This window comes from Pongo abelii, chromosome 23 (genome assembly GCF_028885655.2).
Source record: "Pongo abelii isolate AG06213 chromosome 23, NHGRI_mPonAbe1-v2.0_pri, whole genome shotgun sequence".
Classification (NCBI taxonomy): domain Eukaryota; kingdom Metazoa; phylum Chordata; class Mammalia; order Primates; family Hominidae; genus Pongo; species Pongo abelii.
In genome coordinates this window covers 27,675,334-27,699,041 of record NC_085929.1, presented here as the reverse complement: position 1 = coordinate 27,699,041, position 23,708 = coordinate 27,675,334, and the positions used below count along the sequence as shown (strand labels likewise).

General features: G+C 40.6%; 1 protein-coding gene across 17 annotated transcripts in view; it reads right to left on the bottom strand.

Moving 5' to 3' along the window:
- LOC129052709 (uncharacterized) overlaps positions 1-22,150 on the bottom strand; it is a 45,828-nt gene extending 23,678 nt beyond the window's left edge. The window contains exons 1-10 of one of the 17 annotated variants that reach the window (XR_008517834.2): positions 21,994-22,124; positions 20,609-20,975; positions 17,814-17,873; positions 15,757-15,818; positions 15,146-15,292; positions 12,823-13,037; positions 12,482-12,657; positions 12,161-12,281; positions 11,849-11,972; positions 10,509-11,256 (exon numbers count right to left, since the gene is read on the bottom strand). Coding sequence is in view for 5 of the 17 variants with exons in the window: in XM_054543616.2 (XP_054399591.1) it covers positions 11,132-11,256; positions 11,951-11,972; positions 12,823-13,037; positions 20,609-20,636 (390 nt within the window). In the remaining 12 variants the exon portion in view is untranslated. Of the gene's footprint in view, positions 1-9,251; positions 9,294-10,508; positions 11,973-12,160; positions 12,285-12,481; positions 12,658-12,822; positions 13,038-13,501; positions 14,864-15,145; positions 15,293-15,756; positions 15,819-17,813; positions 17,874-20,608; positions 20,976-21,993 lie in introns of those variants that run through there. The other 16 variants (XR_008517835.2, XR_008517831.2, XR_008517833.2 and 13 more) reach the window with 16 other exon arrangements.
- Positions 22,151-23,708: the final 1,558 nt, after the last annotated feature.

The following is a 23,708-nucleotide window of genomic DNA, read 5'->3' as shown; positions in this document are numbered from 1 at the left end:
CACAGTGGCTCATGCCTGTAATCCCAGCACTTTGGGAGGCCGAGGTGGGGGGATCATGAGATCAGGAGATCGACACCATCCTGGCTAACACAGTGAAACCCCGCCTCTACTAAAAATACAAAAAATTAGCTGGGCGTGGTGGTGGGCGCCTGTAGTCCCAGCTACTCAGGAGGCTGAGGCAGGAGAATGGCGTGAACCCAGGAGGCGGAGCTTGCAGTGAGCCGAGATCGCACCACTGCACTCCAGCCTGAGCAGCAGAGTGAGAGTCTGTCTCCGAAAAAAAAAAAAAAAAAAAAAAAAAAAACTTCCTTAGTTATTTTGAAATATTCATTATTATTGACTATAGTCTCCTGCTGTGCAATAGACCTCAAAACTTTTTTCTCCTGCTTGGCTGAAACTTTGTACCTTTTGAAGAGGAAGTCTCCATTCCCTTGTTCTGCCAGCTTGCCAGCTCTGGTAACCATCATCCTTCTACTGAATGAATTCAACTTTTTTTTTTTTGAGATGTCTCACTCTGTCGCCCAGGCTGGAGTGCAGTGGCACAATCTCAGCTCACTGCAACCTCTGTCTCCCGGGCTCAAGCTATTCTCCTGCCTCAGCCTCCCAAGTAGCTGGGATTACAGGTGCCTGCCACCATGCCCAGCTAATATTTGTATTTTTAGTAGAGACAGGGTTTCACCATGTTCGCCAGGCTGGTCTCAAACTGCTGACCTCAAGTGATCCACCTGCTTCAGCTTCCCAAAATGCTACGATTACCAGCATGAGCCAGGGCGCCTGGCCCAAATTCAACTTTTTTTTTTTTTTTTAAGAGTGAGCAGCAGCAAGATTTATTGCGAAGAGCAAAAGAACAAAGCTCCCACAGTGTGGAAGGGGACCCAAGCAGGTTGCCCCCAAATTCAACTTTTAAAAGATTCCACGTGCATGTGAGATTATGTGGTATTTGTCTTTCTGTGGTATTTGTCTTATTTCACTTAGCAGTGTGTCCTCTAGATTTATTCATGTCATTCCCAATGACAGAGTTTTGTTCTTTTTTTTTTTTTTTTTTTTGAGACAGAGTTTCACTCTTGTTGCCCAGGCTGGAGTGTAATGGCGTGATCTCGGCTCACCACAACCTCCGCCTCCTGGGTTTAAGTGATTCTCCTGCTTCAGCCTCCCAAGTAGCTGGGATTACAGGAATGCGCCACCATACCTGGCTAATTTTGTATTTTTTTTTTAATAGAGATGGGATTTCACCATGTTGGTCAGGCTAGTCTCGAACTGCTGACCTCAGGTGATCTGCCCACCTCTGCCTCCCAAAGTGCTGGGATTACAGGCATGAGCCACTGCTCCTGGCTGAGTTTTGTTCTTTTTAAGGCTGAATAGTACTTCATTGTATACATGCACCGCCTTTTCTGTATGCATTCATCTTAGGCTGATTCACTTAGGCAGATTCCACATCTTGGCTACTGTAAATGGGGCCACAGTGAACATGGGAGTGCAGATATCCCTGAACACACTGATTCCAATTCTCTTGGATATATTCCTAGAAGTGGGATTGCTGGCTCACACGATAGTTCTATGTTTAGTGTTTTGAGGAACCTCCATGCCATTTTCCATCGCAGCTGTACTATACACCGGCAGTGTACTAGGATTCCCCTTTCTCCACATCCTGGCCAACACTTACCTTCCATCTTTTTCATAAAACTTGTTCTGATGAGAGGGAGGTGTTATGTCACTGTGGTTTTAATTTGCATTTTCCTAAAGATTTAGGTTGCCACCGGTCTGCTCCGGCCCCAGAGCTTCTTCAGTACTTGCTGTCTATAGTAAGCATCTCAAACTCTAAAATGCATATGGATCACCTGGGAATCTTGTCAAATGTAACTTCCAGGTAAGTGGGTCTGCAGTGGGGCCTGATATTTTGCCTTTTGAACAAACTCCCAGGTAATACTGATGTTACTGGTCCCAGGACCTGCCTTTGAGGTAGCATTTTTTCATGAACCTGTTGGCTGTTTGTAAGTCTACTTTTGAAAAATGTGTTTGGTTCGTTTGTTCATTCTTATATTGGCTTATTTGTTCTTTTGCTGTTGAGTTGATTGAGTTCCTCATATATTTTGGATATTAGCCCCTTTTCTAATGTATGGTTAGCAGATATTTTTTCTCACTATGTGGGTTGTCTCTTTACTTTGTTACTTGTTCCTTTTGCTGTGCAGAAGCTTTTTAGTTTGATGCCATCCTGTTTCTATTTTTGCTTTTATTGCCTGTGCTTTTGGGGACATACCCAAAAAATCATTGCCCAGATCAGTGTCATGGAGCTTTTCCTCTGTGTTTTCTTATAGTAATTTTACAGTTTCCGGCATAATGTTAAAATCTTTGATCCATTTTGGGTTGATTTTGGGGCATGATGTAAGATAAGGGTCTAATTTTATTTTCTGTGTAGGAATAGCCACTTTTCCCAGCACTATTTATTGAATAGACTGTTCTTTCCCCTTGGCGTGTTCTTTGTGCCTTTGTCAAAAGTCAGTAGACAGTAGGCTGAGCACCGTGGCTCAGGCCTGTAATCCCGCACTTTGGGAGGCCAAGGCAGGTGGATCACCTGAGGTCAGGAGTTCAAGACCAGCCTGGCCAACATGGTGAAACGCTATCTCTAATAAAAATACAAAAAATTAGTCGGGTGTGGTGGTAGGCACCTGTAATCTCAGCTACTCGGGAGGCTAAGGCAGGAGAATAGCATAAACCCAGTAGGCAGAGGTTGTAGTGAGCTGAGATCACTCCACTGCACTCTGTCCAGCCTGGGCAACATTCCTCCTGTGTTCTGGGATATATATTCTTGAGGGTATTCCCATCTGTGGATAGTTGCCAGTTAGATTTCTGTGGTGGGGAAGTGGAGCTAGAGTATTCTTTTTCTTTTTTTTTTGAGACAGCATCTCACTCTGTCATCCATGCTGCAGTGCAGTGGCATTAACATGGCTTCATTGATCTCTTGAGCTCAAGTGATCCTCCCACCTGAGTATCCTGAGAAGCTAGGGCTACAGGCATGCATCAGCATGCCCGGCTAATTTTTAATTGTTTTGTAGACATGGGTTCTTGCTGTGTTGCCTAGGTTGGTCTCGAACTCCTGGACTCAAGCAGTCCTCCTGCCTTGGCCTCCCAAAGTGCTGGAATTACAGGTGTGAGCCACTGCTCCTGGCCTGTTTCTTTTGTTTAGTATTTTTGTTTGCTTTGTTTCATGAGCTGCTATTTTGACTACAGTTTTAATATTTTTAGCAGTTTTTTGGATATGCAGAAATTTAATTCTTACTCATCAAATATATTTTAGTATTTTGTGTGTTTTTTAGATTTCCTTTTTTAGGAGTCTTTCCAACCATAAACTGCCAAATAGAAACACACACACACACGCAACACACACACACACACACACAGAGGCTATGAATAGGCAACTAATTGAAATATTAAAAAATTGATTAATTAAAGCATCTATGGGATTTTTCACCAGCCAAATTAGCATTTTTATTTAAAAAATCTTTTAGTATTATTTAGCCTACATAGGAAGAGGCTTACTTATGTAGTTGATAAGAGTGTGAATTGATCAACTTTTTGGAAAATAATCTGCTGGTATAATTAAAATTATAATTAAAATGTATCATAGGTCATTTACACCACTTTGAGAATCCTATACCACAGAAAAGAAGAAATATAAAACAAAAACATCAGTGGGATCCATGTATATTGATGATTATTGAAAAGTCATTAGTGGTGGGAATTTTTAAAAACAACCTTAATATCCATCTAATAGGGAATAAAGAAATCAGAACTTATCTACAATGCACATTACTACACAGAAATTCAAATGATACATTTGATCTACATTAGCTGGAATTAGTAATGTCCATGTACTCTAATGGGAGAAAGAAAATTACTAAATAATGTAAGAGTTGAGCATGTTCTTTAAACAAATCAATAAAGCCCTAAAAGTACATACTATTGAAAGCAAGTCACAAAATCCAGAAATGGTAGGGAAAATATTCAACAATTTGACTATGTAAAAATGAAAGTTTCTTCAAAACAATATAAACAAAATAAAAGTTATGATACAGACCTTAAGAAACAAACTTGCTAATTACATGGAATTAATAAATGTGCAGAATATATAAAGGATATCATTACATGAATTAGAAAACTAGTAAAACATATCATAATTGAATTCTCAATGAGAAATACAATTGGCCAGTAAACATATGCAAAAATGCACAATCTCTCTAATAAGTGGAGAAATCCAAATTAAAAGTGGAAATATTTCTTAATCATAAAATTGGCCAAGATTAGCACTGGTAATTTCCTCTGTAACTAAGGGTGTGTGGAAATAGGAACTCTCATTACTGATGGTGGGAGTATAATATCATTAAATTTTTTTGAAACACATATTTTTAATTTTTTATCAAAATATGGCCAGGTGCAGTGGCTCACGCCTGTAATCCCAGCACTGTGGGAGGCCAAGGCAGGCAGATCACGAGGTCAGGAGATCAAGACCATCCTGGCTAACATGGTGAAACCCCGTGTTATTTGTAAAAATACAAAAACAAAATTAGCCGGGTGTGGTGGTGGGCGCCTGTAGTCCCAGCTACTTGGGAGGCTAAGGCAGGAGAATGGCATGAACCTGGGAGGCTGAGCTTGCAGTGAGCCAAGATCACACCACTGCACTTCAGTCTGGCCAACAGAATGAGACTCTGTCTCAAAAAAAAAATAAGAAGAAAAAGAATTAAAAATTTATACTTTGCCTCAGTATTTTATTTTTAGAAATCAATCATAAAAGAAAAAACCCACTTAACTAATATACCAAAAAGATGAATATACAGGTATGCCCGGGATAGTGTAGGTAACGGTAACAAATAACTGAATCCAACATAAAAATTCCACAGTGAAAAAGTGACCAAATTATGGTCAAATACCCTGTTGAATAATGATGCAACTATAAATAAGAATGAGAGAGACCTATATGTACTGATAAGCAATGATCACCAAACTCTATTTTATGGGGAAAAGCCAGTCAGGGAACAACACACAAAGCAGGATTACGTTATGTAAAAACAAGGGCATGTCTATCTGTGTGTAAGTGGATGTGGATGACTGAGTGGGCTGAGAGCTGGTGGTGACACATTTCATTCTAAAGAGCTAAGCAGTATTTGAATTTTTATAACAATAGCATATGTGTTTCTTATGTGATTTACTAGAAACAATTTAATTTCTTGAGTTGTAAAAGGTGTATTTTAAACCTATATAAAGGTACATGGAGATCATCATTCAGAATAACAAAATAAAACAGCAATATAAAGACACAAATAGATATTATAGTACAATATTAAATACTACAATATTCAAGATGATATTAAAATTATATATATCTACATCTATATGCATGTAAGGATATCGGTAAATGATGTTGTCTAAAATTAAATTGTGGTAATTTTTGCAGACCTCTGTGAATATATTAGGAACCATTGAATTGTGTGTACACTGTGTGTGGGTGAAATTTATGGTATTTGAATTATATCTTAAAGTTCTGTTAAAAAATGAATGGCTTGATATTCTAGTGCTAAGGGATGGTTTTATTTAAAACATAAACGAATAGTTTCTGGTACAGTCCCTTAAAAATATTACAGCAGGGATTTCCAGATCACACCCACTCTCACCTTTGTAGAATTTTTGACTATTTTCCAAAGTATTGAATTCGATGAGGTGCAGGTGGAAGAAAGAGTTTACAAAGTCAGTGGGTTATGGGAGAGCTGGTGTGGGTTGAGGCAGAGTGGGGAGAGAGGCTCCTTTCAAATGGAAGCCTCTGGAACCCACAGACAGCAAGTGTAAGGCAGGGCAATCTTCTGGAGAGCTACCAGAGGAGAAAGGCTTTAGACCCAACACTCCCATTTACAAACATGGACAGGGGCATCTCAGTGTTTCCTTAAATCCACTCTTTCTATATTGACACAAGGAAATAATTAAAACGGGGTAATTCTGGTTTAGTTTATTTCATTAAATTATCAACAAACAACTTTTGAAACAAAAACTATTAAAGTGGAACTCAATAAAATTACTAGGTTTAATAATCTGTATCTGTGACTCAGATACAGATCAGGCAAACAGCTGTGGATGAAGCTCCCAGCTGTGGATGATGCCCCCAGACATGGATGAAGCCCCCCAGCTGTGGATGATGCCCCCAGATGTAGATGAAGCCACAAATGATGTCTGTGTGGACAGACAGAATGATGGGCAGGCAGATGAATGTGAGGGTTTTATGTGAAATGGGTCCACTTGGTTGTTGACAAGACGCTGTTTTAAAGTTTCATTTTGCCATACTTTGAATAGCTTTTCATTAGCTAAATTTAGCCACATGTAAAATCACTAAGGCAGACACCTGGAGTTCCCACATGAAAATTAAATGTAAACCAGCAGTGACCTACTTCAATGTGATCATCGGAAGTCAGAAGTTGAGCTCTTTTTTGATGTTTAAAGCCTGCATAATTTCACTGTATTATTATTCAGTGTATTACTATTTCCTTCATGATGGAAATTTGGTTTGCCCCAACTTTCTATTCTATCAAAAGACTGCTACATAGAAAATCCCCATGCACATATTTTTCCTAATTGTGGAAATATTTTACATAAAAGACTCTAGACATAGGATGAAATTCCCAGGTTATTGGAATTTTAAAATAGATAGGTACTCCCAAATTGCCCTCTTACAAATTATATGAATTCGTAAGCTTCCAACTGTTATGGAGTTGCCCATTTTGAGAAATCTGTGCTAAAAGGACCCAAACAACGCTGATGACAATGATCAGGAGAATAAGTAGGCTGGGAAGACAACAAAATGATTTAGATCTTAGACAAGTCATTCTACGTGTCTCCACTGTTTCAGTTCTTGCGTTCATTCTTGTGGTATCTTTTTCCTTTTACCAAATAAAAAAGCTCCCTGACATCACATTGTGGCAGTCCCCATGGTTTGCTACAGTTACTGCAGGACTGAAAGAAGGAAGACAAATGAAGAAATGAAAACCAAGGAAAAAAGAAACTGTTTAAAGAAGGGTCCAGGGAAGAAGAAGAGGGCTCCCAGCTTCTAGTAAGCAAGGGCAGCAGCCATGAGCTTCTACAGCCCTTCATATTTATTGAGTAGAAAAAGCAGGGAGCAGGAGGTAATGATTGGTCAGCTTCTCAACTGATCACAGGTTTACATTATTGCTAACAGGCTTCAGATGTGCCTAATCTCAAGCAACACTGTGCCTGAGGCATGACTGCCCTCAGCATTCCCTCTGGGTGGCAGACATAGTTTGTCAGTTTGCCAACATTCTGCATTCATGAGAACAGTTTACTGTTTACTCATATAACCTCCAGTGGTACACCGAGTTGATCATGACCCTCCCTCTTTTGGCCTGCAACATCACATGAATCCATGCTATGCTTAATGAGTATTGGTTAGTAAAATGCCTATGACTAGTCATCTTCATCTATGCAATTAAATATTAATTCATCAAATACTTCAAATGTAAGCAATTAATAACTAGTGAATGAAAAGTGCATAATACATCAATTAGAAAAAAAATAACTCTATTAAAAAGACATTATTTGTGTGACAAAAGAGATTGCCATTTTTGTATTTTTCTACACAGTTAAAGAAAACGAAGTCAGCTTATACAAGTGAATTTTAAAAGCCTTTAGGCCGGGTGTGGTGGTTCATGCCTGTAATCCCAGCACTTTGGGAGGCCAAGGTAGGCAGATCACCTGAGGTCAGGAGATTGAGACTAGCCTGACCAACATGGTAAAGCCTCATTTCTACTAAAAATACAAAAAATTAGTCAGGCATGGTGGCAAGCACCTATAATCCCAACTACTTGGGAGGCTGAGGCAGGAGAATCACTTGAACCCAGGACAGAGGTTGCAGTGAGCCGAGATCACACTGTTGCACTCCAGCTTGGGCAACAAGAGTGAAACTCCGTCTCAAAAATAAATAAATAAATAAATAAAATAAGAGCCTTTAACCCCAGAATGCTGAGTAAATTGGCCAAAAATGCTAACCTATGCATTTCAATACTATAGGATTCGCATAGGTAGAAATAACCAGATGAAGTACTTCTGGTATTTCACCTTCCCAACCCACACGAGCCAGTGTTTTTTTTCTGTGAATAACAAAAACAGCAGAATTTACTTGCCTGTCCATAAGAGGTTACCACTTCTGTGTGTTCCCCTGAAACAGGTGGTGGCTGGGTGAGAAGGGGGACAGCACTAGGGCAGGAGATGGGGGCTCCAGTATCGTGGGTGAGCTTCCTAAACCTCTGCAACTTTCAGCCCCTAAATGGGATGAGCCATCGGAAGTTTTAGCACAATGCCCAGAACAAAGTAAGGATTTGACACATGACGCCTCTCTCCACATTGTTCTGTCATCAGCTACTGCATCCTGCACCTCCAAGCCCACTGGGCTCTGGCTGTTTCCATCACATGGAGAATGACCCAGAGCCTGGCCTCCAGCCACCCTCCTGGCCCTGCTGCCCTCCAGGCCCACTTTGCCACTGGCTCCTCACCAACCGGCCTCGGTGTCCTCAGACATACCACAAACTTCACTGTGGGAGTCATGCAGTCCTCACTGCTCCTTCCCCAGGGACTTTCCTCCTCAGGAGGGCTCTGCGAGCGCCTGGATGAAGGGCCCTCTCATCCCTCACCCTCCCTTAATTTTTGTCGCAGTTCTCCTTCCTTCTACTCAGTGCAGCACACACTGATTGATCCTCCATCTTCCCCAAAAGACAGGAACAGCATGAGCAGTAGAGAGTAGATTCCAGTGATAGAAAAAATAGTCAATGATTTATCATTTCCATTGATCATCAATGAAGAAAATGTATGCCAAAGGTCACATACCACCCATGGGACTGCTGCATCCTCAGCCTCCTGAATTTCAGCCCAGCACCTTCCTCCCCAGCACAGCAACAGGTCATCCTTATCTCCTGAATTTCAGCCCAGCACCTTCCTCTACAGCACAGCAACAGGTCAGCCCTTACCAGCATCCCTGTCTTATTGCCTTTGTGCAGAGCCAGGACCAGGGCCAGGGGAGGCCTTGGGATTGTCCCTCCCCCACAATCCGTGAAACAATCCTTTACATCACCAACAAAACACAGCCTTATAAATTGGTGGTCAGTCCCTCCCAACACCTCTATCACTGTAAAGCTGGCAGCGCCCCCCCAAGGTTGGCCTTCCCAGGCACTGCACCTCTAGGTGATGGAGCGTGTCCTTACCTTGAGGCCTGGATGCCCAGTCTATCCTGTCCAATGAGCAAGCTGTGGAGAAGGGGAAATTCCAGGTTAAGGGGAGACTAGCGGGGCTCCTGCTTTTATGTTGCCCTGTTGGGAAGGCTGTTAAACACAAAGTGCTAAGCAGTAAAGATAGAACATGTTTTCATTACTTAAACCAATACATTCCACAGATAGAATAACAAGAAATGCTACATCCAAGCTAACTGAATCCATCAGCATATCAAAAAGATCATCCACCATGATCAAGTGGGTTTCATACCAGGGATGCAGGGATGGTTTAACATATGCAAGTCAATAAATGTGATACATCACATAAATAAAAATAAAAACAAAGAATCATGATAATCTGAATAGATACAGAAAAAGTATTTGACAAAATCCAGCACTTCTTTATGATTAAAACCCTTCAGCAAAATTGGCATAGAAGGGACATACCTTAAGGTAATAAAAGCCATCTGTGACAAACCCACAGCCAACATTATTCTGAATGGGGGAAAATTGAAAGCATTTCCCCTGAGGACTGGAACAAGACAAAGATGCCCACATTCACCACTTCTACTCAACATAGTGCTGTTCACTACAGCATTTGTTATAAGAGCAAGACTGGAAACAGAACAAATGGATACCCATAGCGGGGTGCTTAAGTAATTTTGGGAATAGTCATAGGGTGCAGTACTTTATAGCTCTGAAACAATACAATGGGTTTACATTTGAAATGTGGAATGATAACTAGGGCACATTGCCCAGTGATATATGCAGAGGTGCAGAGGACTTTGTGTAAACACGATCACACATCAGCATGCATTCCAGGTGTATGTTTCTATTTGCACATAGATTGCAGGGATGATATGCAAACAAAAATGTCGACTTGGTGTTTGGAAGTTCAGAGTGGCAGTGAAACTTCCTTGCTAACCTTTTATGATATTTAGAGTTTCTAAATGTGAATATGGAATACATTTGGAAATCTTAGTTAATAAGAAAAGCCTCTGTTCCTGGCCTCCTGCTGGCACATGTCAGGTGGACATGGGGCTGTCATGCTAATGTGTGCAAACTGAGAAAAACCAAGAATGGGAGTCTGCTTTTTTCATCATATAAATAATTGTTAATAGAAACTATGATAATTGCTCATTGATATACCATGCATATTCTATTAGATAATAATAAATTTTTGACATTTGAACTATATTTACATGGAAATTGAAATATATGGATGAAACATTGTGGCTTATATAGGCAATTGTTTTACTGGCATTTTACAAACTGATCATCATTCCTCATGGCATGGGTCTATGTGATATTAAGTAGCTTGTTATGTTTGGGAAGGGCAGTGATGACCACAAGAATAACTTCAACAACTAAAGTACCATGGAGATTTCAACAATGTTTTGTTTAATATTTAAATATTTCATTGTGCTCCCAGGTTTTTTCTCACCCTAATAGCTCTCACCCATATCATGTGGGTCCCATTAATACAGATACCTCTGAATGCACCACTCTTCCATTATATCCAGTCAATTGCTGGTTACCTTGGGCCTACAACTGGGGGAACGCAGGGGCTGCTGGCTACCTCCTGATCTACAGTAAGAGTCAATGAGCAGTTAAATGGATACTGAAAACCACTTATCCTGCTGGAGTGAGAAATAAATGGTTTCTTTCAATAGGGTAGTAAAATGCATCTTTTCCATCAAGGCCCATCTCAATTCCAGATGCAGATTCTCACAAAGGTGTGTAATTCCTGATTCTCACAAAGGTGTGTAATGTCATCCATGGCCCAGTGCAGAGGAACACAGGTGTTGTTGTCAGATTGCCAGGGTCCGATCCCACCTCCTCACTCACCCCAGGAGATCCCTTTAAGCCACGAGTCAACAGTGAGGATGGAAACATGAGTGCTTTTTAAAGTCCTGAAAGTTCAGAGGCCGACTGTCAATTTCTCCTGCACCCCTGGGCACACACCAGGAGAACTTTGTCTTCAGGTTGAAATAAGTGCCTGTGAGAGAGTTGTGTCCCTCAGATTCTGTTCACCACAGGTGACACTTGATGCAACCCCAAACCTCTTCCGCACAATCCCAAGGGGTGCTGACTAATCCAACCTAAAGGCTGTGATGTTTGGCAGAGGCAGAAAAGAAAAAGCCAGGTGTTCTGGGAAAGATCACCTTCAAATAACACAGCACCCTCACAGCCCAGAGAGACAGTTCTTACTATTATGCCAATAAACACTGGAAAAGACCAAATCCAATTTGACACACATTTCCTTTTTTCTTTTTGATTTCATGCCCCCTCCCTCAACCTCCCAAGCAGCATGGATACCCCGAAGGCCCCTGGGAACTCTCTCCCATTGAATCTTACGTGGAAAGTAGTTACCTACCTACAAATCCCCATCATCGGATATGCTCTCCAAAAACAGATATTTAAAACACAAATATCAGGATAAGTCATCACAGAGAGGCCCATCCACTCCTCCGACCCCAGCTGAAGCCATGGTGCTTCATAAAGGATCCCCTGGTGTTTCCTCTGGTTCACAGACATCCCTACAGCCTCTCTGGACATTGTTTTATACTTGTAAAATCATTTGCTCTCACCAGACCCCAAGTCCTCCTTCCCAAAAGGAGCCCAGAATCAGGTTTCTGTACCCTAGAGATGGTACTTTTCCCTCAGGAACTGAGTTATTTCAGGGTACATACCATTCTCCAGCGTCAACGGCTCCTGCAATTATAGAAAAGAAAACATTAGGAGGGTGAAGTGATGCCGTGCACGTCACACAGATCTGATAGTCTCTCAACAACTTGAGAAAATAAGAAGGGGTATAGTGATTGAGTCAAAGGTGGAAGTCCCCCAAAACTGGCATGGAGGACACCTATGGAAAAGACAAGACCTTTTCCCACAGAATTTACCTTTAAAGGGCCGGGCGTGGTGGCTCACACCTGTAATCCCAGCACTTTGGGAGGCTGAGGCAGGCAGATCACGAGGTCAGGAGATTGAGACCATCCTGGCTAACATGGTGAAACCCCATCTCTACTAAAAATACAAAAAATTAGCCAGGCATGGTGGTGGGCACCTGTAGTCCCAGCTACTTGGGAGGTTGAGGCAGGAGAATGGTGTGAACCCGGGAGGCGGAGCTTGCAGTGAGCCGAGATTGTGCCACTGCACTCCAGTCTGGGTGACAGAGCAAGACTCCATCTCAAAAAAAAAAAAAAAAAAAAAAAAGAATTTACCTTTAAAGTATATTTATATTGGCAGTTTCACAACTCTTAATCCATGTGGGAAAACCGCTGTGGAGGGAAACACCTCTGCATTGCAGTGGATCGTGGATGCTGCCATCTACCACGCCCCAGTGTGCCCGGCATGGGTTGGTGAGAGGCTGCCAATCAATAGCACCACACCAAGGGAACTGTAGATGTCATAAATAATCCACATTGGCAGATGTTCATGTCTACATTCGATTAAACTGCAGATGACATCGATAATGCACATTGGCAGATGTTCATGTCTACATCTGATTGGAAATAAGCCAGGAAAGTAACATTTCTGTTCAAGACAAAGAAAAGTGTCTTACACTGGCAGCATCTTCTTTTTTACAGATGTCTTGTACAGTGTCCTCATTAGCGATGTCGTATACAGCATTCTCATTAGAAATGTCTTCTACAGTGTCCGGATTAGAGTTGTCTTCTACAGCATCCTCTTTAGAGATGTCATGTACAGCAGCCTCATTAGAGATGTCTTCTACAGCATCCTCATTAGCGAAGTCTTGTACAGCGTCCCCACAGGGAGCTAGGAGAACACAGAGTAAAGGTCAGTGCCCTGGTGGTGGAGACTGTGAATCACCCAGGGGCTTGCTTGGTGTGGTGCATGGAGGTGGCTGATCACAGCATGGGCCAAGCTGATGCTGGGCCATCCTCCCAGGTGGCCCTGCAACAGTAAAGCTAAGGGACACGACTCAGAACACTTTCTGCCATGGGAATCAGTTTCCAGGTTCAGGTATGCATTATCCGGTGAAGTGGGGAAATTAAAAAAAAAGAAATTGACAAATTCATGAAAAGCCTTCCATGAGTGCAAGTGTGATTTTTTTTAACCACTTTACATTCAGTATGCATTCGCACGTACAAAATATTTTTACAAGAAATCAGAAATTTTAATTTTTGTCAGTTATGTTAAATCTAACTTAGCTGTCAACATAAAGATTCTATCTCATTTACTTTGTGGTCTCCAGAAAATCTAGCACATAGTAAGTAGACCAAAATGTTTATTAAATGAAAACACAGAGCAGAGATGGGGGGCTGGTAGGCAGACCGGGTTGCACCTGATTACCTGGATGATAATAAACTGCACAAAACCTTGGTCAAATTAATATCGAAACTGCCTTTTGCTTGGGCTCGTTTCTCTTGCGGAAGAAGGATGACCAAGAAGATGAACAGGAAAGAAATGAGAAACAGAGGCCTTTGCTTAGTAGCTAAACGCCACCTTCTGTAACATGCAATAGTCTACAAGTGGCCTTGAACTCTGCCGTGATTCAGTGACAGAGTTCCCTCATGTCTTCTACCCAAGTTGAAGTTCAGCAAAATTGCGACTGTCTTCTTTACAACTTTCAAGACCACGCTGCTTGTGCATCTGCCTGTTGTATGTAGGAGATTCACACTTGTTTTAAAGCAACGTTTTGTTTCAGTTGGGCTGGTGGCCATACACTGCACTAGCCAGTCAACAGTGAGATGGTTCCTCATGGAGGAGGCTTGGCTTGAGGCTGAGAGTCTTAACCCACATGCACAAGAGAGTTGCCACGAGGGGTTGGAAGCCAGGCTAATAACCACGTGCTGCACAGAGTTCTTATCTGTCCCTTCTCATCATTTTTGGCTGGTAGGATTTGAGCATTTTAGGGCTTGGGAAGATAATATTACTAAATCTACTAAAATACATTGCCCATCCTTATAGGTTTTGTCCAGTTGCTGAGCAAGTTAACTTCACAACTGAAGTGGGCCACACTGGCCTTTGTGGTCCCCCACTCCTCTTAGAATTTGTGAGCATGGGGCCTACTGGAGGGTGGGAGGTGGGAGGACGGGGAGGATCAGGGAAAATAACTGATATTAGGCTCAATATATGGGTGATGCAATAATCTGTACAACAAACTCTCATGACACACATTTACATATGTAGCAAACCTGCACATCCTGCACATGTACCCCTGAACTTAAAAGTTAAAAAAAAAAAAAAAAGGATCTGTGAGCTGACCCAAACACCTGGGGATCTATGTGCTTTTGACACACTGATGACTATGCCGGTCCGTGCGGAGATGTGCCTATAACTGCCCTGGGTTGTGTGACCACGGAAACCACTTTATGATGACGGGCACTGTCTGGGGCCTTTTGGGCTCAGTGCTTTAGGGCTTATACATGAATGCTGTACTCCCTGTGTGGTGGTGAACACCCCATGACTAAGTGCACGTCAGTGTCAGCACTGGCCTACGCTCCTGGGTTTGTGTTTTCACTTTTTCATTCAGGAACTGAGGAGCTGGGGCCACTCCCTTGGCCCTTCAGGTTCTCCACCTGAGCAGTGGGGATAATAAGGCAGACCCAGGGATGGCTCTGATGAGGGTGGAGGAGTCACTGTGCAGAGAGAGTAGAGCGGGGGTGGATTTTATTGTTAGAAGTGGACACTGGCGATTGGGCTGTATAAATGGGAAATCTCTCCTGAGAAAACACACTGCCTCACCTGTACAGAAACACACACATTCACACCACACGATGCAACCTCACACAAGACACCACCAATCCTCAAGCACCCAACTCAGCACCACCCAAAAGGGAGCACAGCTGCTTCCTCAAAAATTGGCCATAATTTTTCCCCAGGGAATTCAGGTTTTAAAAAAACACTTCCACTATACTTACTCCTATCACAATCCCAGGATCAGGGTGGCTCTTCACATTGAAACCAGGCAAGGATGCCACACCTTTCTTGGCATCCAGATTGTTTTCTTGGTGAGTAATTCCAGAATACTTACTAGAGCCAAACCTCAGAGGGGCCGCCTGCACCACCTACACTCATAAAACAAAGCTTTATGAGGGGTACGTCATGTTGTGGATTGTTTGCACAAGGCTCTGTTTCTTTCAGTGAATATTGAAAACTTGATCAGAAAGTGTAGTCAACTTCAAGGCCCCCCAAAAAGGGTAGGATGCACACTGGAAAAGACATCAACTTCTGGATGGTGGATCTCTCAGGTCCACATAGATTGGCAAGTGCAAAATACCAAATCCAAGGAGAAGACATGGCTTCCAAGGACTAGGACCCCAAGGATACAGTCTACAACCTGAAGCTGTCATAGCTAAATGCCATTTTGGATTACATATCAATTGCTAAGAGTCACTTCTTCCACCCCCTCAGAAAACTGCATTTAATACCTGTCATGTATATTGTCATTTTTTCACATGTAAAGTCAGTTGAAAAAGAAAGACACCAAGAAAGGAACATTTCTATTTCAGAGAAAGCAAGGCAACCTTACCCTCGCGTTGACCGGCCTCTCTCCATCTCCTCTGTCCTTGTGAACTAGAGACTCCTCAGAGGCTAGGAGGACACACAGCAACAGTTAGTCATAGATGCTTTTGTTCATGAATTATTCAGGGAGCTCTCCTTAACGTGGACAACAGGACAGTGTGTGCAGATGTGTTTCATTAAAAGCACAGCTTGAGCTCCTGCCAGAAAATCTTCCCTCATGGAAAGACAGGCAAGAATAAGGAGCTGAGGAGCAAGAAATAGAGTCCCTGGCATTTTGCTGATGGCAACTTAAGGCAACGGGAATGAGTCAGTCTACAAATGGTACTGAAGCACACGCTATAGTTTCATGAGAGTCTCACTGCTCACACTGTGAGGTTTGAAACACAGCTAAATGTTTTTCTAAACCCTGTAAACCAATATTAGCTAGTAGGATTTATGTCCCAAGACCATTTTTGTGGAATCCTCTGAGGATCCACAGTGGCTGTCACTGCAGTAATTATGTGTTTTAGCATTTTGCACTTGAATAAAAGCAAAGTGTAATAGACAGATTGGATTCCATTCTAGGCAAAGCAGTCTATTGTATTTATTCACTAATCCTTTGTTATCACTGCTGATGGGAGAATTAGAAATACTGAAATTATATCCTTTAAAATTAATTAAAGTGTAATTATTAATCACACAATATTTTTTCATCCAGACCTCCTTTTGTTTGTCATGCATGTATATTAATTGAGTATGGAGAATTTCTACGCTTGTTCAGGCCAGCCAACATAGGGCAGTTTACTTCAAGAGAGGAGACATGGGTTGAACGCTGGTATATTTTAACTCTGAAGCACAAACAGTTGCAACAGGTGCGGTGAACTAATCACCAAATGGCCCTTTGCTGCCTTACTTGTCATTGTGCCTTATGTGTAGCTTCCAGGATTTGATTACGCCTATGTTTTGTGGTGATAATACTTTCCACTATTCCTAAAATACTGCCTCAGTCTTATCTGTTTGGGGTCAACTGCTAAGGATTTCATACAAATTAATGAAGTGTGTGAATCTAAAGCTCTACACAAAGGGGGAAATATTTGCAAATCATTTATCTTGTAAGAGACTAAAATTTAGAATATATTTTAAACCTCCCAAAAATCTACAACAACAAACTAACTAAATGAAAATCAGACAACTCTTTAAAAATAGGCAAAATACTTGAATATATATTTTCCTAAAGAAGATACACCCACGGATAGTAGCACAGGAAAAGCTGCTCAGGATCATTAGTCATTAGGGAAATGCAAATGAAAAACACAAGTAGACACCAATATACACCTCCTAGGATGATTTAAAGGAAAATAAGTGTGAACAAGGATGTAAAGAATTGTAACCCTGATACATTGCTGATAGAAATGGATAAAGTTGCAGCCACTGTGAAAAACAGTCTGCAGTCACTCAGGTTAAATATAGAACTCCCGTTGGACCCAGGAATTCTACACTTAGGTATATACCCCAAAGAATAGAAAACAGAAATCAAACAGATATTTGTATACTAATGTTTATAGCATCACTTTTCACAGGAGCCAAAAGGTGGAAATAATCCAACCATCAATGAACAAATGAATGTAATAAAAGCAAGGTGGTCTACATGCAATGGTGCCTCATCCATCTGTAAAAAAGGAACACAATTTTGATAGATGATACAACATGGGTGGACACTGAAAACATTACGCTTAGTGAAATAAGCCAGACACAAAAGGAATATATTGTATAATTGTACTTATATGAAGTGCCTAGAATAATCAAATTCATACAAGAGAAAGTGGGATAGGAATCACCATGGGCTGGAAATAGGGGAAAGGTGCTACATTGCTTACTGTGGACAAGGTTTTGTAAGAAATCATCAAAACTGTGGGTGTAGATAGTGGTGTTGGTTATGCAACGCTGTGAATATTTTGAATGCCACTGAGTGCACACTTTGGTTAAAAGGTTAAAATGATAAATATTGTGTTATATATATTTCCCACAATAGAAAACACACACAGCCAAGCCCAGATGCTAGTCTTGCTAGCAGCCTTCCTTTACCTTTGATAGCAGGCTGAGGTGCGTCTACAATCTCATGATCCACTGGAAACTCAAAGTCATCTGCATTGGAAGAGAAATTAATGGAGAGAGGAGAAAACTTGAGAACCCACACTACTCACTCCACAGGGCAAAGCACTCTGTCTCCCGTGCATTGCTGACCCATCTCAGTATTTCCTGTGACCATCTCCTTTTTCAACTGAAGACTTCACACCTGAAGGGGTTCCCAGGTTTTTCACCTCGGACCTTGCCAGGACTGATCCTCTCAGCTACTGACCATTTCGCCTTCATTCATGTCCATGCCACATCAGGCTGTGTTGTCTAGATGGAATGAATCCACCCCAAATGTCCCTTTCTGGAGGAAGCCACCATTATGCTGTACCTCCAACACGTCCACACACACCGAGGCACCTCGCTCATGCAAGGTGTGTGTCCTCCAACAAAGTTTCACGCTCTAAACCCAGATAACTTTTGAAACCCAAGTTCTGTTGATTCCCCTACTTCAGGTGCTCCGTAGATGCTCATTTGTCTACTAAACACTGCCCCAGGCAATTAAATATTCCAAAGTGACCAGCAGAATTTTTATGTTAATTCTGACATTGCATTGTTAGTACAAGTGTTTTGCCCCCTTCAAATTTATGTCTTTGTTACTGATAAATGTAACTGATAATGCTTTTTTCAGCTATGTTGCCAAGCATATTTATATAAAAATATACTCAGATTGTTTTGAGAATTTGACAAAGATGATAGCAACAATGATAATCTTATTTGTTTTATACTAATCTTTATGTGTTACTTTCATCATTTCTTATATATTGGGGCCTACCATACATTGTACAGTGAAATTAGTGCTATGCATCCTAGTAAGAATATAAATTGGCAAAGCTAATTTAGAAAATGATTCTCTTGTTTCTTAAAAAAAATAGGTTGGGTGCGGTGGCTTATCCCTATAATCCCAGCACTTTGGGAGGCAGAGGTGGGTGGATCACTTGAGGCTAGGAGTTTGAGACTAGCCTGACCAACACAGCAAAACCCTGTCTCTACTGAAAATACAAAAATTATCTGGGTGTGGTGACATGTGCCGGTTGTCTCAGCTACTTAGGAGGTTGAGGTGTGAGAATTGCTTAAACCGGGGTTCCAGGGAGCCGAGATTGTGCCACTGCACTCCAGCCTGGGTCTCAAAAAATATATAAAAAATTGACCAAAATGTCATTATGCATTACATGACTGTATATGATGCTCAAAGCTACATTACTCATCAAAGAAAATAACAAAAATAAATGTCCATTAACTGATAAATGAATAAACACTATCTGTATGAATAAACACAGGCGCCTACGAAGGAAAACACATGACCAGCACGTGCTAATGCGTCAATTAACTTCAAACATAGTATGCTAAATGAAGGAAGTCAGATTCCAAATATATATATATGTCCATTTCTATTAAACAAGCAGGAAATTTATGGAGATGGAATATCATAGCAGTATTGCTTAGGGCTGGAGATGGGAGTGGGGATTAGCTGCCAGTGGGCAAGAGAGAACTTGGGTGAGGGAAACATATTTAAATTAGATCATGGTGATGGGTGCACACAGTATCAATTTAATAAAGCATCAAATTGTATACCTTTACAGCGGGTGAACTTTATGATGGGTTCACACCCAATATAGGTGTTAAAAATAAATTAATGTTATGGAAATTCTTCCCTGGTTTTTAACAAGCCAAGAGATATGCAGTTAAAGCAGCATTAATTCAAATGGTTGTCACAGGTCACTTAAAGTTTATAAGATAGTTGTCCTATAAACGTGTGGTCAATGTCATCCACAGATTGCCTGAATCTATTGCAATAATCACATTTTTTCTCCATTGACCTCTTAAGGTAGCTAATTTTATTTATTGCATTTTCAATGTTAATCCACCATTTCATATTTTGAGATTAACTCACATTAGTCAGAATTTACAGTATTTTAAAATATCACAGAATTTAATTTACCTTATCTGGTTTTGGTTTCAAGACTATACTAGCCATTTCATTTAATTGTACATGTAGGGTATTCTAATTTATGGAAAACTATTACATCTTCCTTGATTTTTTTTTTTTTATAAATTACTTCTAGGGATCTATATGGTAGAGTCCATGGAGAACTGTTTTAATCATTCATTCATGTCTTCACTGGGTATAGGATTGATCATATTGGTCATAGTTTTCTGCTCAGATTTCAATAAGAAATCAAAGCATAAAAATGTGTTTCGTTTCACACATAGACAATACACATTCTTATTTCTTTTTAAAAAACTAATATGTGAATGGAAATGATGTACTACAAATTTATTAAACTAAATACACATTTCGCAAAAAAAGAAGAGAGGAAGGAAAAACATGTTAAAAACAAAGATAGGTACATTTTATTGTGTGAAAAGCCTCAAACCCATCCGTACTATTGTGGCTTTGCCCCAAACTTTTGGAAAGTAATGATTTCATAGGTTCTTAATTAGGTTAAAAACTGCATTAAATTAGACTTTGCCATATTCTCTCCAAGGGAATAACTGAATTTGCGGTGGGGAGCATTGAAAGGTGCAGGATGTAAAAGGAAATTATATTTTTTAAATGAAGAAAAAGTTCAAAGGCACCCTGCTTGATACAAGAATCAAATATATAAATTGAGGAATAAAACATAACCATGAAACATATTTATATCTGCATATGGAAAATACAGAGGATTTTATAAATAACATATTTTGAAAATATTAACTAGTAATTTGAAAAGACAGCCTTTGACAGGCAAGTATGAACATACCTCGAATGCAGGAACACAGGTTCCCCATAAGAAAAATCAAAATCAGGGAAAATGAAACCACAAAGGTTCAATCTGCTCTGGCCTTTGAAAAACTCAGCACAGACAGTGGCACTTAGGACCGAGGACAGGAGATTCCTAATCCCATCGCCATGGCAATAGCGCATCATAAACATTCCAGGGTGAAGGCACAATCCACATTGTGAAGTCCAACTGCTGCCATGTAGACAGGTGTGCTTTTACATGTACAGGAAGGTCACTGAAGGCTCAGTGTTTTATATCCATGGTCAACAGATGAGATGACCATGAAATGAACACCAGTGTACTACTGGATGGAGCAGCTTATCTATTCAGTCTTCTGTACTAAAACCTGTGAAACAATAACATCTTGCCTTATTTACTAACAAATACAAGTGCCTCTAAACTTAGACAGTTTCCAAGTCACGGAACTGAGGAGCACTTAGCTCCTGCAGAGAGCTCTGGATGATGGGTCGGGAGAACTAAGTCACACAATACATCAAAACAGCATTAACAAGTAAACAGGTTTTCAAAGCTCTCTACATGCAAACTTATACAATTATCCCTTTAATTTTTATCTTCATATATATGTACATGATCTACTTGTTTCTGAGTATAAATAAAACTGTATGTTCTTAGTTAACGTCTCTACCAATTCATTCTATTTATCTTTCTGAGTTGAAATACTGCATCTCATTGGGTAACAAAAAAAAATATTTGACTAAGATGACTCTGGAAAGGTGAGTAGGTTGGGTGATTGACTGTAATCGACAATTTTTGATTTTGGATAACTCCCAAAGCATAAAGATAAATGTGTGTTTTATTTCACACATAGACAATACACATTCTTATTACTTTAAAAAATTAATATGTGAACGGAAATGACTTACTACAAATTTATTAAAATAAATACACACTTCACAAAAAAAGAAGAGAGGAAGGAAAAACATGTCAAAAACAAAGATAGGTACATTTTATTGTGTGAAAAGCCTCAAACCCATCCATACTACCGTGGCTTTGTTCCAAACTTTTTGAAAGTAATGATTTCATAGGTTCTTAATTAGGTTAAAAACTGCATTAAAATAGACTTTGCCATATTCTCCCCAAGGGAATAACTTAGTTTGGGGTGGGGAGCGTTGAAGGGTGCAGGATGTAAAACCAAATGATACATATTTTTTAAATGAAGAAAAAGTTCAAAGGCACCCTGCTTGATACAAGAATCAAATACATAAAGTGAGGAATAAAACATAACCATGAAACATATTTATAACTGCATATGAAAAATACAGAGGATTTTTTAAATAACATGTTTTGAAAATATTAACTAGTAATTTGAAAAGATCACATTTGACAGGCCAGTATGAACATACCTCGAATGCAGGAACACAGGTCCCCCATAAGAAAAATCAAAATCAGGGAAAATGAAACCACAAAGGTTCAATCTGCTCTGGCCTTTGAAAAACTCAGCACAGACAGTGGCACTTAGGACTGAGGGCAGGAGATCCCTAATCCCATCACCATGGTGATAGGGCATCATAAACATTCCAGGGTGAAGGTATAATCCACATTGTGAGGTCCAACTGCTGCCATGCAGACAGGTGTGCTTTTACATGTACAGGAAGGTCACTGAAGGCTCAGTGTTTTATTTCAAAAACTGAATCCCAAGCTCACACATTATTATGCTGTGCTTCTTAAAATAAGTTATGAGATGGGAAATAGGGCACCCCCAAATATAGCCAATAGTGAGAGTTTCAAATTGAAGAGAGGCACAACTGATATGTTGAGAACAAGCAGAGATTCCATTCTGTTTTTTCTTTTTCAACTTTTACGTTAGATTCAGGGTGTACATGTACGGGTTTGTTACCTGGGTAAATTGTGTGGTGCTGAGGTTTGGGGTATGAATGATCCCAACACCCAGGTACTGAACATAGTACTCAGCAGTTTTTCAGCCTTTTCCTTCCTCCCTCCCCCTCCTAGCAGTCCCTAGTGTCTACTGTCACCATCTTCATGTCCGTGGGTACTCAGAGTTTAGCTTCTAGTTATAAGAACATGAGGCATTTGTTTTCTGTTACTACATTAGTTCCCTTAGTGGCTTCCAGCTCTAGCCATTTTCCCTCAAAGAACATAATTTCATTCTTTTGTGGCTGCATAGTATTCCATGGTCTATATGTACCACATTTTTATCCAGTCCACTGTTGATGGGCACCTAGGTTGATCCCATGTCTTTGCTATTGTGAATAGTGTTGCAATAAACATACAAGTGCATATGTCTTTTTGGTGGAATGATTTGTTTTCTTTTGGATACATATTCAGTAATGGGATTGCTGGGTTGAATGTTAGTTCTGTTTTATGTTCTTTGAGAAATCTCCAAACTGCTTTCCACAGTGGCTGAACTAACTTACATTCCCACCAACAGTGTATAAGCATTCCCTTTTTTCCTTAAACTTGCCAGTATCTGCTATTTTTTGACTTTCTTTTTTTTTTTTTTTTTTTGAGACAGAGTCTCACCCTGTTGCCCAGGCTAGAGTGTAGTGGCATGATCTCGGCTCACTGCAAGCTCTGCCTCCTGGGTTCACGCCATTCGCCTGACTCAGCCTCCCAAGTAGCTGGGACTACAGGCACCCACCACCACGCCTGGCTAATTTTTTGTATTTTTAGTAGAGACGGGGTTTCACCGTGTTAGCCAGGACGGTCTTGATCTCCTGACCTCATGACCCACCCGCCTCGGCCTCCCAAAGTGGTGGGCTTACAGGCGTAAGCCACCGCACCCGGCCTGACTTTTTAAAAATAGCCATTCTGACTAGGGTGAGATAATATCTCATTGTGGTTTTGATTTGCATTTCTCTTGTGATTAGTGATGATGAGCATTTTTTCATATGTTTGTTGGCTGCATGTATGTCTTCTTTTGAGAAGTGTCTATGTCTTTTGCCCATTTTTAAATGGGGTTGTTTTTTGCTTGTTGAATTAAGTTCCTTATAGATTCTAAATATTAGACCTTTGTTGTATGCATAGTTTGTGAATAATTCCCCCCATTCTGTAGGTTGTCTGTTTACTCTGCTGATGGTTTCCTTTGCTGTGTGGCAGC